Below are 19,118 nucleotides of genomic sequence, written 5' to 3'. Positions count from 1 at the left end.
TCAGATGCTCCGGTTTCCTCCCACAGTCCAAAAATGTGCAGGTTAGGTGGATTGGGCATGATAAATTGCCCTTAGTGTCCAAAATTGCCCTTAGTGTTGGGTGGGGTTACTGGGTTATGGGGATAGGGTGGAGGTGTTGACCTTGGGTGGGGTGCTCTTTCTAAGAGCCGGTGCAGACTCGATGGGCCGAATGGCCTCCTTCTGCACTGTAAATTCTATGATTAAGCCTTGGCTCTGCGGCCTGCAATATAAGTACATTCTTTCTGATACATGGGGACCTAAACTCCACCCAGCCATCCAGTTACAGGCTCACCGAAATGTTGCATAATTACAGCAAGACTGGTTTAGTTTTTGTATTCCAACTCCCTTGAAATAAAGGCCAACATGCCATTTGCCTCCCTAATGGCTCACTGAACTTACGTGTCAACCTGTTGCATTCCTTCTACGAATACACCCAAGTCTCTTTGCGCATAAAAGCACACAAGGCTTAACGCCTTTTCAAAATGTTCAGCTCACACCCGGCCACGATGGAAGGCTCCCTGAAGGAAATGAATGAACCAAGTCTGGTTATTCAACAATCCATTTCTGCTCATCACAATTGCCTGTCCTGTTCTGAGATGTACTTATTGCCACTGGAGCCAGCGGCAGCGACTGACAAGTGGCCCAATTGATACGGGACCGCCAATTTTCAACTGGGTTGGACCTGAGCAACCCTCCGAGATGTCCAACTTTTGGGAGATGCTGAGAAACGATCAGAGGAAGGAGCTGTGCAGCCTCCACAAGGAGAAGGTGAAATTGTTTTGCAAAACGGACAATCAGCTCATCTGTGTTGTTTGCCAGAGTTCAAAAAGCCACCAAACCCACGGGTTGCTGCCGCTGGAAGAAGCTGCTGAAGAGTTTAAGGTGAGGAGATACTGTGTAAAGCAGAGGGACCTAACAGAATCGATCCTGATCACAATGGTGTTCATTGACTTGGGGTTGAGGCCTGGCTGTCAATACTTAAGACATTTTTGATACTGTGTTTGTATTTATGTCATTACAGAGCCATTAGTAATAATAATAATCGCTGATTGTCACAAGTAGGTTTTGATGAAGTTACTGTGAAAAGCCCCTAGTCACCACATTCCGGCGCCTGTTCGGGGAGGCTGGTCCGGGAACTGAACCCGTGCTGCTGGCCTTGCTCTGCATTACAAGCCAGCTGTCTTTGCCCACTGTGCTAAACCAGCCCATTACTTGGGCTGCGAGTTGTATTGTTGTTTTCGGAGGCCAGGGATAAAACGTGCAAGTGTTAGATTGATTAATGTAGACGAGCCCTTCAACTGCCTGATCCAGATCTGAAGCAGTTAGTGCCAGCATGAATCGTTCTATCACCGACACCTCTCCAACAGCCTTTGGCAATATGGTAAAATAACCGGGATCATGAAACAGAGGCAGGTCCATTTTTTCGGGCCTTTTCCGAAAGAACAGCCCAGACAGAGGCAGCTTTAACAGGAATAAGCAATTTGGAAGTGTAGGAAAATAAATTTATTTTGAATCCGTAAGGAGGTCGTGGGCATGATTTAACGTGCAAAATCAGAGTTTCATTTCAGGCACGTGTAGCATGGTCTGCCTCAGTGCCAGTAGCGCCAAGAACAACTCCGCTATCAAGCAGGACTCCGGTGAGGAACGCCCCGACAAGGCCGTACTTACCTCATTTCCTGAACTAACCAGCTCAGCTCGTCAGTGCAGGAAGAGATCGGGGTGGAGTTTAAAAACGGTAGCATAGTGGTTAGCACTGTTGCTTCACAGCTCCAGGGTCCCAGGTTCGATTCCCGGCTTGGGTGACAGTCTGTGCGGAGTCTGCACGCTCCCCCTGTGTCTGCGTGGGTTTCCTCCGGGTGCTCCGGTTTCCTCCCACGGTCCAAAGATGTGTAGGTTAGGTGGATTGGCCATACTAAATTGCCACTTAGTGTCCAGGGATGTGCGGGTTAGATGGGGTTGCAGGGATAGGGCATGATCAATTGCCCTGAGTGTTCAAACGAAAGGTGAGGTGGGGTTACTGGGTTACGGGATAGGATGGCGGCGTGGGCTTTCCAAGGGCCGGTGCAGACTCGGTAGGCCGAATGGCCTCCTTCTGCACTGTAAATTCTATGATTCAATGATTCTACGATCTCTTGACTCTCCTCAGATGCCAAATCATGGCCTCCGGACTCCTCCCACTTCCCCAACTTACCTCTTAGGAGGTCCTCAAGCCTCCCACCCCCTCCTGAGAGCAAGCCACCACCAGGTCCGATCCCAGCACAGGCAATCTAGCATCAGGGCACTTTGGCACTTCCAGCCTGGCATTCCCGGCAGTGCACCCGCCAGTGTGCCAGGGTGACAGTGATCGGTGCCATGTTGGCAGTACCAAGCGGGAATGCTAAGGTACGACCCTGCCCAGAGCCCGACTACCCGGGAGTCTCCGATGCCCTGGGAGACATCCCCAGGTGCCATTATGCCTGGTCCACGTTTGTGTGTACCAGTGCTAAATGGCGGCATGGCGAGCTCTCCCAGGTGTTTGTTCTTGGGCCTCGGGAGAATCGTGAGGCAACATTTGTAAATGAGCCTATTGGCTCGCTTAAATATGTTAATCTGGATCTTGCTCCGCGAGGGCGAGATTCAAAATGAGACGTCTCATAAGATCTCATTCGATCCGGCGACACCTTCCGGGAAACATAAATCTCGCGAGAACGCCTCTCAAGAAATTTACCGATCTTGTTGCGTCACCGAGATCTAATGAGATCTCCCATGTCACAAAAAAATTGGTGGTGTGGTGAATAGAGAGGACAGCCCGAGTTTATAGGGTGACATAGACGGGCTGGTGAGATGGGCAGAATGGTGGCAAATGGAATTTAACCATGAAAAGTGCGAGGTAATGCATTTTGGGAGGACTGACAAGACAAGCGAATATACAGGGAAGGGCCGGATGCTCCGAAGTACAGAGGATCAGAGGGATCATGGTGTGCATGTCCATAGATCTCTGAAGGCAGAAGGACAGGTCGGTAAGGTGGTTAAGAAGGAAGACTTTATTCCCTGAGCAGAGACTATAAGAGCGGGGAGGTTTGCATGGCGCTTATTAGGCCACAGTTGGAGTACTGTGTGCAGTTGTGGTCGCCACACTACAGGAAGGATGTGATTGTACTGGAGGGGGTGCAGAGGAGATTCACCAGGATGTCGCCTGGACTGGAGCATGTCAGCAATGGAGGGAGGCTGGTTAGGCCGGGGCGGTTCTCCTTTGAGCAGAGGCAGCTGTGGGGGAAGAGGGGGAGACCTGATAGAGATGGACACAACAATGAGTGGCATCGGGTAGATAGGAAGAAACTTCTCCCCTTAGTAGAGGAGTCAATAACCGGGGCATAGATTTAAATTCGGGGCAGGTGATTGAGAGGGGATTTTGAGGAAATGTTTTTACATCCAGAGGGTGGTTGGAATCTGGAGCTCACTGCCTGAAAGGGTGGGGGAGGCGGGAACATTTAAGAAGCATTTAGATCAGCACTGAAAATGCCAGAGCATACAAGGCTACATTTGATCTGAGTTAGATTTATTGTCACGTGTACAGTGAAAAGTATTGTTTTGCATACAGTCCAGACAGATCGTTTCATACATGAAAAAATACAGGACATAGAATCATAGAATCATAGAAGTTTACAGCATGGAAACAGGCCCTTCGGCCCAACCAGTCCATGCCGCCCAGTTTTTTACCATTAAGCTAGTCCCAGTTGCCCGCACTTGGCCCATAACCCTCTATACCCATCTTACCCATGTAACCATCTAAATGCTTTTTGAAAGACACAATTGTACCCGCTTCTACTACTACCTCTGGCAGCCCATTCCAGACACTCACTACCCTCTGAGTGAAGAAATTGCCCCTCTGGGCCCTTCTGAATCTCTCCCCTCTCACCTTAAACCTATGCCCTCTAGTTTTAGACTCCCCTACCTTTGGGAAAAGATGTTGACTATCATAAATACCCAATGTAAATACAGACACACAGGCATTGGGTGAAGCACACAGAGTGTAGTGCAACTCAGTGGAGAAGATGTGTGGAGAGGTCAGTTCGGTCCATGAGGGTCATTCAGGAGTCTGGTAACAGCGGGGAAGAAGCTGTTTTTGAACCTGTCAGTGCCTGTTCTCAGACTTTTGTATCTCCTGCCCGGTGGAAGAGGTTGGAAGTGAGAATAACCCGGGTGGGAGGGGTCTTTGATTATGCTGCCCGCTTTCCCCAGGCAGCGGGAGGTGTAAATGGAGTCAATGGATGGGAGGCGGCTTCATGTGATGGACTCGGCTGTGTTCAAGACTCTGTGTAATTTCTTTTCATCTTGGGCCGAGCAGTTGCCATACCAGGCTGTGATGCAGCCCGATAGGATGCTTTCTATGGTGCATCTATAAAAATTAGTAAGAGTCAGTGTGGACATGCTGAATTTCCTTAGTTTCCTGAGGAAGTATAGGCGCTGTTGTGCTTTCTTGGTGGTAGCGTCAACGTGGGTGGACCAGGACAGATTTTTGGAGATGTGCACACCCAGGAATTTGAAACTGTTAACTATCTCCACCTCGGCCCCGTTGATGCTGACAGGGGTGTGTACGATACTTCACTTCCTGAAGTTAATAACCAGCTCCTTAGTTTTGCTGATGTTGAGAGAGAGATTGTTGTCATAACACAACACCACTAGGTTCTCGATCTCCCTCCTGTATTCTGACTCATTGTATGAATCTGACCCACTACGGTCACGTCATCAGCAAACTTGTAGATGGAGTTGGAGCCACATTTTGCCACACAGCCGTGTTTGTATAGGGAGTAGAGTAGGGGGCTAAGTACGCAGCCTTATGGGGCCCCGGTATTGAGGACTATTGTGGAGGAGGTGTTGTTGTTTATCCTTGCTGGTTGTTGTCTATGGGTCAGGAAGTCGATGATCCAATTGCAGAAGGAGGAGCCAAGTCATAGGTTTTGGGGTTTTATGAGCTTGGCCGGGATTATGGTGTTGATGGCAGGGCTGTAGTCAATGAATAGGAATCTGATGTAGGAGTCCTTGTTGTCGAGATGCTCCAGGGTGAGTGTCGGGCAAGGGAGAAGGCGTCTGCTGTGGACCGGTTGTGGCGTTATGCGAATTGCAGTGGATCAAGGGGTTCTGGGAGTGTGGAGTTGATGTGTCTCATGACCGACCTCTCGAAGCCCTTCATAATGATCGATGTCAAGGCAACTGGACAGTTGCTGTTGAGGCACATTGCCTGGTACGTCTTTGGCACCGCTGTGATAGTTTCTTTAACCTCGGAACGGAGTAGGGAGAGGTTGCAGATGTCCGCGAACACACCCGCCAGTTGGTCCGCGCAGGATATGACTGCACGACCAGGGACTCCGTCAGGACCCGTTGCTTTCCAAGGGTTCACTTTCAAGAAGGCCGCCAAGTGCTGGGAAATGGGATTAGAATAGATTAGGTCCCAATGGCCGGCACAGTCACGGTGGGCTGAAGGGTCTCGTTCTGTGGTGTAAAACTCTGTAACTATGATTAAACAAATCAGACCAGCGGTAAAAGTGTTTTCATTATTATCAAAAGAAATCTAAAACTGGGGAAAACAATAGCATTTGCAACTTTTGCTGGTCGATGGGATTGCGATAGCATTATTGAAGGTCAGGGCAAGTCATGTCGATATGCACCCCCCTCAGCTCTCATACGGGCTATTGATCCCTGTAATCTCCCAGGTCGAATGAAACTTTTGACTCCCCTTGTTAATGTACACCCTGTCTACATCTGTGAAAAATATTCATTGAGCCTGCCTCCACTGCTCCCCGGACAAACATAAAAACTTGCTCTCTGAGAGGACAAACATTTCCTATCTCCATCTTCAATGTGAGAGGCCTTATTTTTAAACTGTATCCCTAAGTTCTAATGACGTCCACTGCATGATTGCTTACCAAAGAGAAGCAGGACAACAGGGTCAACAGGAGAATAAGTGGAACGATACTTCATTTCTCACAAGCTATTCCAGTCAACATATCCTCAATGTTAACTCCATGCCTCAGACCACAGATTGGCTTGCAAAGCAAATGGAGATCAGATGGTTCCTATGGACAGCAGCTGATCCCTCGTTCCAACTTTACCACCAGACAGCAATCTGCAAATCGACCCCAAACTGCTGAATGTGAAGAAGAAGAGGCCTCATAAAATTCTGGAGAGTTCCACATAGGGCAGGAAGAGTCAATTCGGCCTCTAAATGTTTGTCCTACCATTCAATCAAATCCTGGCTGGTCTGGGTCTTAACTCTAGTCAATTATTTGATTTTATGATCCTTAATGTCAAAAATCTATCAAACTCCATTATGACAGATGAAATTAAAATCTGGATTTAAAAATCTAATGATGACGTGAAACGATTGTTGTTTAAAAGAAAAAATCTGTCTCACAGGTCTGCATGTAAGTCAAGATCCACAGCGACATGATGGCACTGCAATGGCCTAGCAAGCCACTCAGTCAAGGGCAATTAGGGGTGGTCAAACACTCAGTTTGGGTTCTGCCAGAGTCATTCAGCTCCTGACCTCATTACAGCCTTGGTTCAAAAGTGGTCAACAGAGCTGAATATCAGAAGTGTGGAGAGAGTGACTGCCCTTGACATCAAGGTAGCATTCGACCGAGTATGGCATTGAGGAACCCTAGCTAAACTGGAGGGAATGGGAATCGGGGAAAACTCTCTGCTGGTTGGAGTTATACCCGGCACAAAGGAAGATGTTGTGGTGGTTGGAGGTCAATTGTTGCAGCATCAGGACATCACTGCAGGAGTTCCTTAAGGTACAGCAGTTCCTCAGGGTAGTGTCCTTGGCCCAACCATCTCCAGCTCCTTCACCTTCCATCCATCATAAGGTCAGAAGTGGTGATGTTTGGTGATGACTGGACAATATTCAGCACCATTCATGACTCCCCAGATAATGAAGCAGTCCATGTCCAAATGTAGCAAGACCTGGACAATATCCAGGCTTGGGCTGACAAGTGGCAAGTTACATTCACGTCACACAAGTGCCAGGTAATGACCATCTCCTACAAGAGAGGATCAAACCAACGGCCCTTGACATTCAATGGCATTACATCACTGAACCCCCCCCAATCAACATCTGGGGTTACCGTTAACCACAAACTGAACTGGACTAGCCATATAAATACTCTGGCTATCAGAACAGGTTGGAGATTAGGAATCCTACGGCAAGTAACTCAGCTTCTGACTCCTCAAAGCTTGTCCACCGTCTAGAAGGCACAAGTCAGGAGTGAGATGATAAACTCTCCATTTGTCTGGATCAGCTCAGCTCCGACACTGAAGAAGCTCAACGCCATCCAGGACAATTGAATTTTGAATTTGTTCTGGCCGGGACAGCAGTGCTCACATCCCAGTGAATAGAAAACAGTAACCTATTCATTTTCTATATTCAAGACAGTAAGAATTTCCATTGTATAAACTAAATGGAATTTAATTTTCAGATATTTATGGTATGCTCACGTTAATTGATGTTCTTTGTTCAGGCGAAGCTGCGAACCTTCCTGAAGCCAGTCCAGGACAAGAAGAAGGACTGTAACGCTGTGAGAAGTGATTATGAGAAAATATTAAACCACATTCAGGTACTTTTGATGTCACTCTTTCTTTTTCTTTGACCAGTTCAATATTCAGTTCAAGGTTACGTGGATTTATGAGCAGCAGGGTAACACTGGTTAGCACTGTTGCTTCACAGCTTCAGGGTCCCAGGTTCGATTCCCGGCTTGGGTCACTGTCTGTGCGGAGTCAGCACGTTCTCCCCGTGTCTGAGTGGGTTTCCTCCGGGTGCTCCGGTTTCCTCCCACAAGTCCAAAGATGTGCAGGTTAGGTGGATTGGCCATGCTAAATTGTCCTTCGTCTCCAAAAGGGTTAAGAGGGGTTATTGGGTTAGGGGGATAGGGTGGAAGTGAGGGCTTAAGTGGATCGGTGCAGACTCGATGGGCCGAATGGCCTCCTTCTGCACTGTGTTCTATGTTCTATTCGTCACCAAAATAAAATATCACTTCAGCAAATCTCCCATGTTCTGGTAAAACCCGAGTTCAATACAATACAGCAACACAATCCTCCGTGTTTTGAAATTAATTTAAGGGATGTGGGTATCGCTGAGGGCACAGAGCCAACCACATTGGTGTAGGTCTGGAGTCACATGTAGGCCAGACCAGGTAAGGACGGCAGATTTCCTTCCCTAAAGGGCTTAGTGAACCAGATGGATTTTTAGGACAATCGACAATGGTTTCATGGTCGTCATCAAACTTTTAATTCCAGATTTTATTGAATACAAATTTCACCACCTGTCCTAGTGGGATTTGAACCTGGGTCACTGGAGCATTTCCCTGGCTCTTTTAATTACTAGTTCAGCGACAATACCACTGCCTCCCCGAAGAGAGGGTTTTACTCTCGGGGCGACACGGTGGCTCAGTGGTCAGCATTGCAGCCTCACAGTGCCAGGGACCCGGGTTTAATTCCGGCCTTGGGTAACTTCCTGTGCGGAGTTTGCACGTTCTCCCCGTGTCTGCGTGGGTTTCCTCCGGGTGCTCTGGTTTCCTCCCACAGCCCAATGGTGTGCAGGTTAGGTGGATTGGCCATGCAAAATTGCCCCTCAGTGTCCAAAAGGTTAGGTAAGGTTACAGGGATAGGGCAGAGGATTGGGCCCAGGTAAGGTGCTCTTTCAGAGGGTCGGTGTCGATTTGATGGGCCGAATGGGCTCCTTCTGCACTGCAGGGATTCTATGAATATTCTTATGAAGAAAACTGCACAACGTTTTTGGAATGTTCATTTCTATTTATCAACCTCTGTCCTCTTTCTCCAGGACCAAGGTACAAATGCAGAGAAACAGATCAACGCCCAATTTGAGAAACTTCACCAGTTTCTCCGTGAGGAAGAGAGGATTGTATTGGAAGGTCTGAAACTGGAGAAAGAGGAAAAGAGTCAGGAGATTAAGGAGAGGATTGAGAAGATAACGGAGGAAATCTCATCGCTTTCCGCTGCTGTTCAGGATATTGAACAAGAGCTGAGGGAACAAGACAACATCAAGTTTTTAATGGTAGCTCTTCATCTGTTTTTTTTCCCTTTGTTCCTTTGTCGCTTCCTTGACACCGTGTCCGAGATCATGCAGGTTGCTCTAAAAAAAAAACCTGAAACCTTGCCAGTTACGAGAACTGAAGGCTGACAGATCTGCTGAGAATTCCCGGAATTTCCTGAATTGTTCGGAATACGTCCCCGCTGACTCCGACACGTCAACTGCCATTTCAAGCTCCAACGAGCGTTGATTGGCAGAAGGAGGTTCCCCGTCTCATTCGGGCCTATTACGATCCCGGACCAGATCCCAACATTGCTAGGATACCGGACAGAAACCCCAATATTCTATTTAATCTGTATGACTGTGAGGAAAGGGTACCTCGCTGCAGGAGTGATTTCACCCACAAACAGGGATATGGCATATTAAAACAAACTTTATTACTAACACAGTCTCAATACCTTTAACCTTATCAATACAAATAGCTTTCAATTATCAGTTGAACAATGTTTCTGAATACAGTGACACAATAGCTCTGAACCGCTATCTTTACTCCCACTCAAACAAACCCATCTCAAACCAAAATCCACTTTGAAATACAGTTAGAACACTCAGGAGTATTTGCTGTAAAGGGATAAACCACTTTGAGAAAGTGATATCCCTCAGGAACCAGCTGCAGTTTCTTGCCTGTCTCAACGTATTTCTGAACCTGCCAACCCTTTTCACCGGCAGATCTTTAACTCACTGTCTTGAGGTCATCTGCTTCTGGCCTGTCCCCAGTCAAAGCTTGAACTGAACTGTTTAGGAAAGACACCGCTCGTGTTTCCACAGACAGATCTTTAACTGAACTGTGTTGGGAGCAGCTGCTTGTCTTCTGTTCAAATCCCAACCTAACTGCACTGAAACCCCAGAAACTGCTTCAGTCCTGGCTCCTCCCATTAACTCCATCACCTTGCAAAGCTGAACACAGTGGCCGCGATCTTCCGGCCACACTGTGCCAGAAAAACATTTCCCTGCGGTGCCGTGTACGGTGAAAGCCGGGAGACCCCACTCCCAGTATCTACCCGGCTCGCCATGCTTTGTGACATTCAAAGCAATCTCGCGAGACATTGCAAGGTGAATCCCGCCCGCGATGGCCTCTGGCGGCCGCGCCATGCAACATGGCGCCGGTCGTGGGTGGATCCGGTCTGCCAAAAACTGCCACCATGTAACCAACCTCGCCACCCCCCCGGACCACCCCCCACCAGTCCCCGCTGCCCCCGCTGAAGCCCCCTCTGACAGTGGAACAGCCCCCTCTCCCAACTGTGGTGGCGTCCCCCCGACTGAGACCGCAGCCGCCACGCGATATCCCTGAATGGTGCGAGCACGCGCGAGCGATGCCATCGGGGACTCGGCCCATTGGGGACGGAGCATCAGGAGAGGGCCTCAGGTGACATCCTGAGGCCGTCCTGACAGCGTGCGGCGTACTCCCCGAGTGTGCCATTTTCGAGGCGGTGGAGCATCGCAAACATGGTGAACGTGGATTCTCCGGCCGATCGCCGAATGCGATTTTGGCGTCAGCGATCGGAGAATCCAGCCCCATTTAAAATGGCGTCCCAATCTCTCGCTGCAACAGGGGGTACTGGCGACGCAGGCCCTCTTTAGGCCCCTTATTCAACACGTGTTTCTCAGCGCTCGAGTGCCAGGAAACACGTGGTTAAATGTGCTCGCTCGGGGACTTTGTTTCTTTCGAATTATCTCTCCTCAGGGAACCCCCTTAATATAAGCATAAATACATGAGCCCAAACCTTTGCAATGCTTTAATTGCACTTCTGGCTGCCTTGCAAACAGGATTTTTAAAAACACGACTGCAGCGGTCATACGCACCGTAACCCAGACTTTTCATGCTGACTGCACCAAATATATACACGATAATATATCTGAAATCCCCACATTATAACTTGAGAGGGCGCAACTCCACATCATGTGTGACTGACCAGGAGTCTCTCCCGCTCTTACCACCGGCCATTGGCACGTTTGGAAGGATTTACAGGTTAACAATCAGCCTGTTTGGCCACGTTTTGAACGCACCTTTCTTGGCCGTCAGGTCCGAAGGTGGGACTCGAACCTGGAATTTCTGACTCAGAGCCAGGGACCTGACCCACTGCACCACAAGACCTCCCAGTAACCAATGGTTGATCCCTCACTCTGAGATTGTGATCCCTAGTTCTATTCTCCCCAGCCAGGGCAAACATTCTCCCAATATACACTCTGGGCAGGATTTTCCAGTCCCCCCTGTTGCCAGGATCATCCACTCCCACTGAAAGTCATTGGCTAGGCCACCGAATCTACCATGGCGGGTCTCACCTCGACAGGCCGCAACATCCCTACCTCTCAAAAGCCCCTTAACCATTGTGCATTACAATGCGACCGCTGCTCATTAATCTGAACACCAAGGTGGGAATTTCACGTGCTTCCTGCCCGCGGTGTGTTCCGGTCCCACCGAAGTCAACTCTCCACAGCGGGTTCTTTGGTGGCCACGCAAGAGGGGGCGGCATGTGTGGTGGGATAATTCCGGCCTAAGGAAAATAGGCCTGGGGTGAAATGTCCCAGTCCAGCCAGTGGAATGTTCTAGTCCAGCCAGTGGAATGTTCTAGTCCAGCCCGTGGAATGTTCTAGTCCAGCCAGTGGAATGTTCCAGTCCAGCCAGTGGAATGTTCCAGTCCAGCCCGTGGTATTTTCCAGTCCAGCCAGTGGAATGTTCTAGTCCAGCCCGTGGAATGTTCTAGTCCAGCCAGTGGAATGTTCCAGTCCAGCCAGTGGAATGTTCCAGTCCAGCCAGGGGAATGTTCCAGTCCAGCCAGGGGAATGTTCTAGTCCAGCCAGTGGAATGTTCTAGTCCAGTCAGTGGAATTTTCCAGTCCAGCCCGTGGAATGTTCCAGTCCAGCCCGTGGAATGTTCCAGTCCAGCCAGTGGAATGTTCCAGTCCAGCCAGTGGAATGTTCTAGTCCAGCCAGTAGAATGTTCTAGTCCAGCCAGTGGAATTTTCCTGGTCAGCCAGTGGCACGCATCACCACAGGATCCCATTCCTCGACTAATGGGAAGGGCAGGAAAATCCCAGCCCTCGTCTACTCAATTTTTCCTGTTATGGTACCTGAACCAGATCCCAATTCATATTGAGACCCCAACTATTTTTCAATTTGTAAACTGTGAGGAAAGGCATCTTCACTCCAGGAGCGATTCCACTGACGAGTATTAAAGGAAACTTTATTATTCACACAGAATTTATCGCATTGTATTCCAAGAGAAAAATGCCTTTTTATAATAGTTAAACAGTTCTATAAAAACAACGTAAGGTCTTTTCTAAATTTGTGAAGTGATTAGTGTAGCCGCTTAAAATGGCTAACTCCCGATTAGAATGGCCAAACCCCGATTTAAAATGGCGAACGGAAGAGGCTGATGGGAAAATCAGCCAACAGGACTCAAACAGACAGCTGCAGACAAAACTGTGTATTCGCCTCTGGGGAGGCCAGACAGAATCGATACCTGCAGCCATCAACACAACAACACACCAGCCATCTGCATAATAAGTAGCAAACCCGGGAACAATATGCTACAAATTAGAAACACAAAGCCAACCCAGACGTTTCGGGGCCAACAGGAGCTTACACAAAGAGAGGTGAATGACCACCCCTCGATCAAGGAATCGCTCCAGCATTGGAGAATATCAAACCAAGTGATTGGGACCAAGTCCAATCACTTGGAACCAGGTACAAGGTCCGCCCCAAGAGGCGGGAAGCCCCTGGGGACTATAAGAATAGGGGCCAAGTTCAAATCGACCCTTCTCCTCCTCTGCACACCCTTCGAGACCCTTCTGCTGACCTTCTACAACAGCCGCAAGAACCGTAAGTCTTACTCCAACGCTCGCTACGAGATAGGCACTCCTGACTATCGACCTGTACCCGCTTTGAATCCCGCAGGCTCAGAACCCATACGAAAGGCCATTCGTTTCCATGACCGGGTGGGCCATTTCCAAAGTTAAGTATTGGCCTGTTAGTTGTAGGAAGTAGCTTAGAAGTAGAATTAATGTATAAGTGTTGATTACTGTATATAATAAATGTGCATTGATTTAACTCTTACTAAGCGGTGTGTTGGATAATTGATCATTACTCGGACTTGAACCACGTGGCGGTATCCGAAAGATACCTGGCGACTCAAGAGCAAAGGTGATAGAACAAGAGTAATTAAACTAATGCTAAAACGAGCAACATTTTGGTGACTCCTGACGGGACCCGATCTAGAAGTGGAAAACCACTCCGGGAGAACCCAAGAAATTTTGAATTTGAATCCAATTGGAAACAGAAAACCACAAGTGTTCAAGCAGTTCTAATCAATAGTCATAATTCGGAAGTGTGTGCATGCATGCGTAACTAACAGGGCTAGAAGGTAAAACTGATCGATTTTTGTTGCGTCAAAACTGTCGGAAGTCTGTATTTTCGGAAAGTAGCGAAAGCCGTACCCGCATTTACAACACCGCCTTAGCCCCCTGTTCCAAATTTAGAAGAAGCAGTCGGATAGCAAAGATGGCCATGCAGGCAATGCAGCGCCTCATGAACCCTGAGGAATTTGCGGTCACAGCGACCAGCAGCAGTAGAGTGAGACAGTGTCCCATTTGGGAGGAGGAAATCCGGAAATATCTCAAGGGCAAAGGATGGCCCCTGTGGAATGATTTCTGCGATAATGAGGAATCAGGCCCCGGGAGTATAGGACATACTTGGTGGGAGAACCTGAGCGAGATACACAAAAAGAGCTTGGAAAAAGCTTGCAAGCTGATGGCAATCGTGTCCTGTTTGGCACAATTGCGAGGCACAGAGGAGGTCGTCAAGACGCTCCGCAAAGAAGTTGAGGGCATACATCGGATGAGTAAAGTCGATGTAAGCGAAGTTGAAAAAGAGAATTTAGAATTAAGGAGGAAATTGGCAGCAAAAGATGGAGAGGTGACTGACGCCAAACGGGGTCACCAGTCTTGTCTGGCGCATTTAAGCAGTTTCCAGTCGCAATATGAAAAGGCTTATCAGGACACGCAACGTGCAGTCCTGGTAAGAGAAGAGACAGAAAAACAGGTAGAGACGCTACAGAAACAGCGTAGTGATCTCAAGGCAGCGTTAAGAGCATTCCACGCTGCCACCACAGAACAAAGGCAGAGCACCATAGATCACGCAAAGTGCCGGAAGCAGATTGCAGAGCTGTAGTCACTGCTCTCTGTTCAGAAAGGTTTTCAGGAAACCTTTGTGGATAAGTTAGACCAGGAAGACGGCCCTGATTGGGAAGAGTTACACGAAACAGCGCAGAGATATGTTCAGAGAAGATGTGCGCAGGGAAAGCCCCAAAAGAGAAAAGCACCCCAACCCCCCACACAGCAGATAGTTCACGCTCTGATGAACCCTGTAACCACCCTCCGCACAGCCACACTGGACGATGCGGAATATCTATATTCCACCCCCTTAACAGTGACCCAATTACGGGACGCGTGCGAGAAGATCACACCGTTCCTCCCCACCTCAGACCCCCACCATTTCTTTGCCACAGTTAGACGTCAGGCGCACATGTACGGCCTGGACGAGAGAGAGCATGTAAAGCTCATGGTTTTAAGTTTAGATCCGTCGGTAGCAGCAGCCCTTCCCGACCCACAGAATGTAGGAGGCACCCTTGCAGAAATGCATACCGCGATCCTGGATGCGATCGGGTATAACCAGGGTGACCCCGTAGATGGCCTCAATAAATGTAGGCAGAAGAAATCTGAGCACCCCACAGCGTTCGCTGGACGCCTGTGGATTCACTTCGCAGCAGTCTTTGGAGACGTAGACCGTGCCCATTTGTCCCCAGACAACATGGCCAAATGGACCCGCACCCTTATCTCCCATGCCACAGAAACAGGACAAACAGCTTGTGCGAATTACGACCCCTCAGAGGAAGCCCACAATGAGAAATGGGTTTTAAAAAGATTGTCCCGCGCCTGGGAGCAGTCTGTACAAAACAAACCCGCAGTTAAAAATCCCGAAGAACAGCAGGCAGAAGCAGACAAACCCGCAGTTAGGGAACCCGAGGAAGAGCAGGCAGACATGCATCCAGATAAAACGCACCAGAACCCCGCATGGGTAAACAAAGGAAGGAACAGCCCCCCACAGAAACCACCGGAATGTCACAATTGCGGACAATTAGGACATTACGCACAAGAATGTCAAGCCCCCCTGAAACAGCAAGTGAATCAGCCCACAAATGCCCCCCGAACCAGCAAAGACACCAACAGCCCCGACCCCCCACCCAGGGAACCATACCCAAGGGAACAATGCACCAGAGAGTCTGCTCCACCTTATGTGCCCCAGGGGTCATGTTACAACTGTGGGCAGCCAGGACACTTGCCCGAGATTGCAGGAGACCCCCACCAGCTAGACTAGCCCCCAGATATGAAAGAGAACACCACCCACAGCAGCTACAAGGTCCCAGCTGCCTCATGCAAACTGGGAGCGCTTACCCACCACTTCTCATGGCAACGTTACCTCAGCAAGGCCACTTCATTTTTGTTTCACGCCTCCTTCCTTTCTTCTTCGGTCACGCTGCACTCCCTTCATATGCTAATTACACCCCAGCCCAAAGGTGATTTACGATGTCCCGTATTCTGATGGAACCTGCAGAATGTTTTATGTTGTTAGTAAGTTTGTTTAATGTTGTATGTCCGACAGGAGAATGTTTCCACCCGCTTGTTCAGCGGAACTAGCTTATCTGCAGAAACTGGTCAAGAGACCACACGCTCGTTCAGAGGAACTAGCTTTTCAGCTGATACTTGTTCGGGTATCAGACGCCCGATCATAACTGCCCTTCTGGTTCGAAGGATAGAACCACTACGGCAGCCCCACCACGATGACTACATTTTTGCCCGTTCTTGTCGGTTGCTCAGGCAGTGGAGAAACGGCTTGAGACCCGCCCTGCCTGGGGACCCCCCCGCTGGTCAACTACGCTTGGGTAGGAGAGATACGGCATTGGTAGCCGTCCTACCCGGGGACTCCATCCATCTCTTACCCGTCGCGACCCATACGCACCTCATTTTGACATTTTTCATTTCAAAAAGTTTTGTTTGTTTCGGGAACCTTTAGGTTGCCGCCATCTGCTATTTGCATCCTGGAACATTTGGATGGTAACTCAGCACTGGTTCATGATTGGGAAGTGTGCCGTGTCCTAAAATTTGTTTTTGGAAAAAAAAATAAGGGAGTCACACATAGTGACCAATTATAAAGGGAATAATTGGCACCAAAGGACAGACACACTAACATACCGGATATTAAACAAAGATAGTTACAGATACGATGCTTGTTTCTACAGAACTCCAGAAGCTCCAGGACCGGAGAAAATAAAGAGAAGAGAAGAAAGTGAAGGAAAGAGAACAGCCATGAAGACTTCCTTCACCTTGATCAACACACTGTTTGTGGACATTTGGTTGCGCGTGAACGCGAACCCCATGACTTCAAACCCCCCAGCCGTTAATGTTTCACTGCCCCGCAGTACCCAGAGCCCAGTCACCAACGACACTGCATCATCCTGGTGTGCCAGGTTCACAACCTGGTACTCCCTGTCCTATGTGATCGAAACACTGTTAGCGTTGGTGATACTCTGCTGTGTAGTGCAGACTATGCGCCTACGTAAATGGAGGAGAGCCGACCGCGAAAACCCCGGTATATAGGATCAGATCCCCTATGTTCGGTTACGACCAGACCCCCGACCCCCGCGAATAAAATATTAAAGTGCATTCACTTGCGTTTATTGTTGTAAATAAAGAGATGTAAAAAAAAAACTTTTTCATGAGCAAAAATTGTACGATCCTGAGCTTGACTGCCAAGCCAGGAAAGACTGTATGCAATGCTGTGATTTTGTTGGATGATTGAGGAAGGTAGGAAAATGGAATGTTTAGCGAGGGTAGTATATTAAGGATAAATTAGAGGTTCCAAGTTTATTGTTTTGTAATGCATGTCCCTGTCTGACATAGCGCCCTTAGAATTGTTAGTTGAATTTTTTTGTGCATAGGTCAATGCAGAGGCCATGTAGGAGGTGTGTTCCCCGGTCAGGGAATGGAAAGTAACAATCATGATGTGATCCTTCACGCTTCGCGTTAGGATCACAAGGAGGGTAGTGTAGCCACTTAAAATGGCTAACTCCCGATTAGAATGGCCAAACCCCGATTTAAAATGGCTGAAGAGGCTGATGGGAAAATCAGCCAACAGGACTCAAACAGACAGCTGCAGGCAAAACTGTGTATTCGCCTCTGGGGAGGCCAGACAGAATTGATACCTGCAGCCATCAACACAACAACACACCAGCCATCTGCATAGGAAGTAGCAATCCCGGGAACAGTATGCTACAAATTAGTAACACAAAGCCAACCCAGACTTTTCGGCGCCAGCAGGAGCTTACACAAAGAGAGGTGAATGACCACCCCTCAATCAAGGAATCGCTCCAGCATTGGAGAATATCGAACCAAGTGATTGGGACCAAGTCCAATCACTTGGAACCAGGTACAAGGTCCGCCCCGAGAGGCGGGAAGCCCCTGGGGACTATAAGAATAGGGGCCAAGTTCAAATCGACCCTTCTCCTCCTCTCCGCACCCTTCGAGACCCTTCTGCTGACCTTCTACAACAGCCGCAAGAACCGTAAGTCTTACTCCAACGCTCGCTACGAGATAGGCACTCCTGACTATCGACCTGTACCCGCTTTGAATCCCGCAGGCTCAGAACCCATACGAAAGGCCATTTGTTTCCCTGACCGGGTGGGCCATTTCCAAAGTTAAGTATTGGCCTGTTAGTTATAGGAAGTAGCTTAGAAGTAGAATTAATGTATAAGTATTGATTACTGTATATAATAAATGTACGTTGATTTCACTCTTACTAAGCGGTGTGTTGGATAATTGATCATTACTCAGACTTGAACCACGTGGCGGTATCCGAAAGATACCTGGCGACTCAAGAGCAAAGGTGATAGAACAAGAGTAATTAAACTAATGCTAAAACGAGCAACATTAGTTTATTTTGATGATGTCATCCACACACCCAGTGACACACACAGTTACACACACAGTTGCACACACACACCCAGTTACACACACAGTTACACACACACAGTTACACACACACCCAGTTACACACACACAGTTACACACACACACCCAGTTACACACACAGTTACACACACACAGTTACACACACACAGTTACACACACAGTTGCACACACACACCCAGTTACACACACAGTTACACACACACAGTTACACACACACACACAGTTACACACACAGACAGACTTTGGATGAAAAACAGTTTCTGAGAATCTGCTCCGGTTCTGAACCGGATCTGGGAAAAGGTCGGGGCCTCAGGGTGTTGACATCATCCCTGACATCACAATGACTTGACCCCGTGATCAGGGTCAGAGGCAGAGGTCAGGGGTCAGAAACCGCCATTGACAACAGGTTGTCACTAAATGTGTTGTTTAATTTGCAAATTGTAAAATCCCAATCAGACTGTAAATAAAAACAACCCAAATAAAAATGTCAGAGAATTAAAATGAAAAGGAAATTAAATATCATGAACTTTCCCCTGCATTGTAGTGCCACTTTCAGCCAGACGATGGTGATGTTGAGCTGTACAAAGTTCAGTGAAGTTTTACAGCGCAATATCGCCACCTGCTGCTGGTACCTGGTACTGGCAAGAATACCAAAAACCCAAAATGCTTAAACACTCGCTGATCAGACAATTCAGTCAGGACCTTTCTTCACAACTGAAAGAGAATTGGATCAGAAACAATGGAGAGAAAATAAACACGATCCTGAACTTTCCACTTCTATGTTGCTGTCACACACCAAGACCCTATCGGGAAATTCCACCCAGCCGGTCTGGACAATATTCCAAAAAGCCCAGGTTGGGAGAGTGAATTTCCCAGTTTGGGATCCTGCTGTGTGTCAGGAGCTGAATTCACAAATCTGGGTCTGGATTCCGAATACAGAGAGGATAAGAATGACCTCCTGGTTTGGGCAGCACGGTGGCGCA

The 19,118-nt window shown here is 48.4% G+C and overlaps 1 protein-coding gene across 1 annotated transcript; it reads left to right on the top strand.

Moving 5' to 3' along the window:
• Nucleotides 1–543: 543 nt before the first annotated feature.
• On the top strand, nt 544–9,199 carry LOC140389166 (E3 ubiquitin-protein ligase TRIM35-like). Its single transcript, XM_072473327.1, has 3 exons — nt 544–903; nt 7,521–7,616; nt 8,840–9,199. The coding sequence occupies exons 1-3, from the start codon at nt 553–555 to the stop codon at nt 9,197–9,199; spliced, it is 807 nt and encodes a 268-aa protein (XP_072329428.1). The 5' UTR covers nt 544–552.
• The last annotated feature ends 9,919 nt before the right edge of the window (nt 9,200–19,118 follow it).

Source organism: Scyliorhinus torazame, chromosome 14 (genome assembly GCF_047496885.1).
Source record: "Scyliorhinus torazame isolate Kashiwa2021f chromosome 14, sScyTor2.1, whole genome shotgun sequence".
In the NCBI taxonomy this organism is placed as follows: domain Eukaryota; kingdom Metazoa; phylum Chordata; class Chondrichthyes; order Carcharhiniformes; family Scyliorhinidae; genus Scyliorhinus; species Scyliorhinus torazame.
Note: the sequence above shows the minus strand (reverse complement) of the source record. Positions and strands in the feature narration are given on the sequence as shown.

Excerpts from the sequence above, each read along its gene's own strand:
- LOC140389166 (XM_072473327.1), top strand. The coding sequence starts at position 553 with ATGAACCAAGTCTGGTTATTCAACAATCCATTTCTGCTCATCACAATT. Across the intron at positions 904-7,520 it reads AAGCTGCTGAAGAGTTTAAG|GCGAAGCTGCGAACCTTCCT; the intron begins GTGAGGAGATAC and ends TTCTTTGTTCAG. Across the intron at positions 7,617-8,839 it reads AAATATTAAACCACATTCAG|GACCAAGGTACAAATGCAGA; the intron begins GTACTTTTGATG and ends CTCTTTCTCCAG.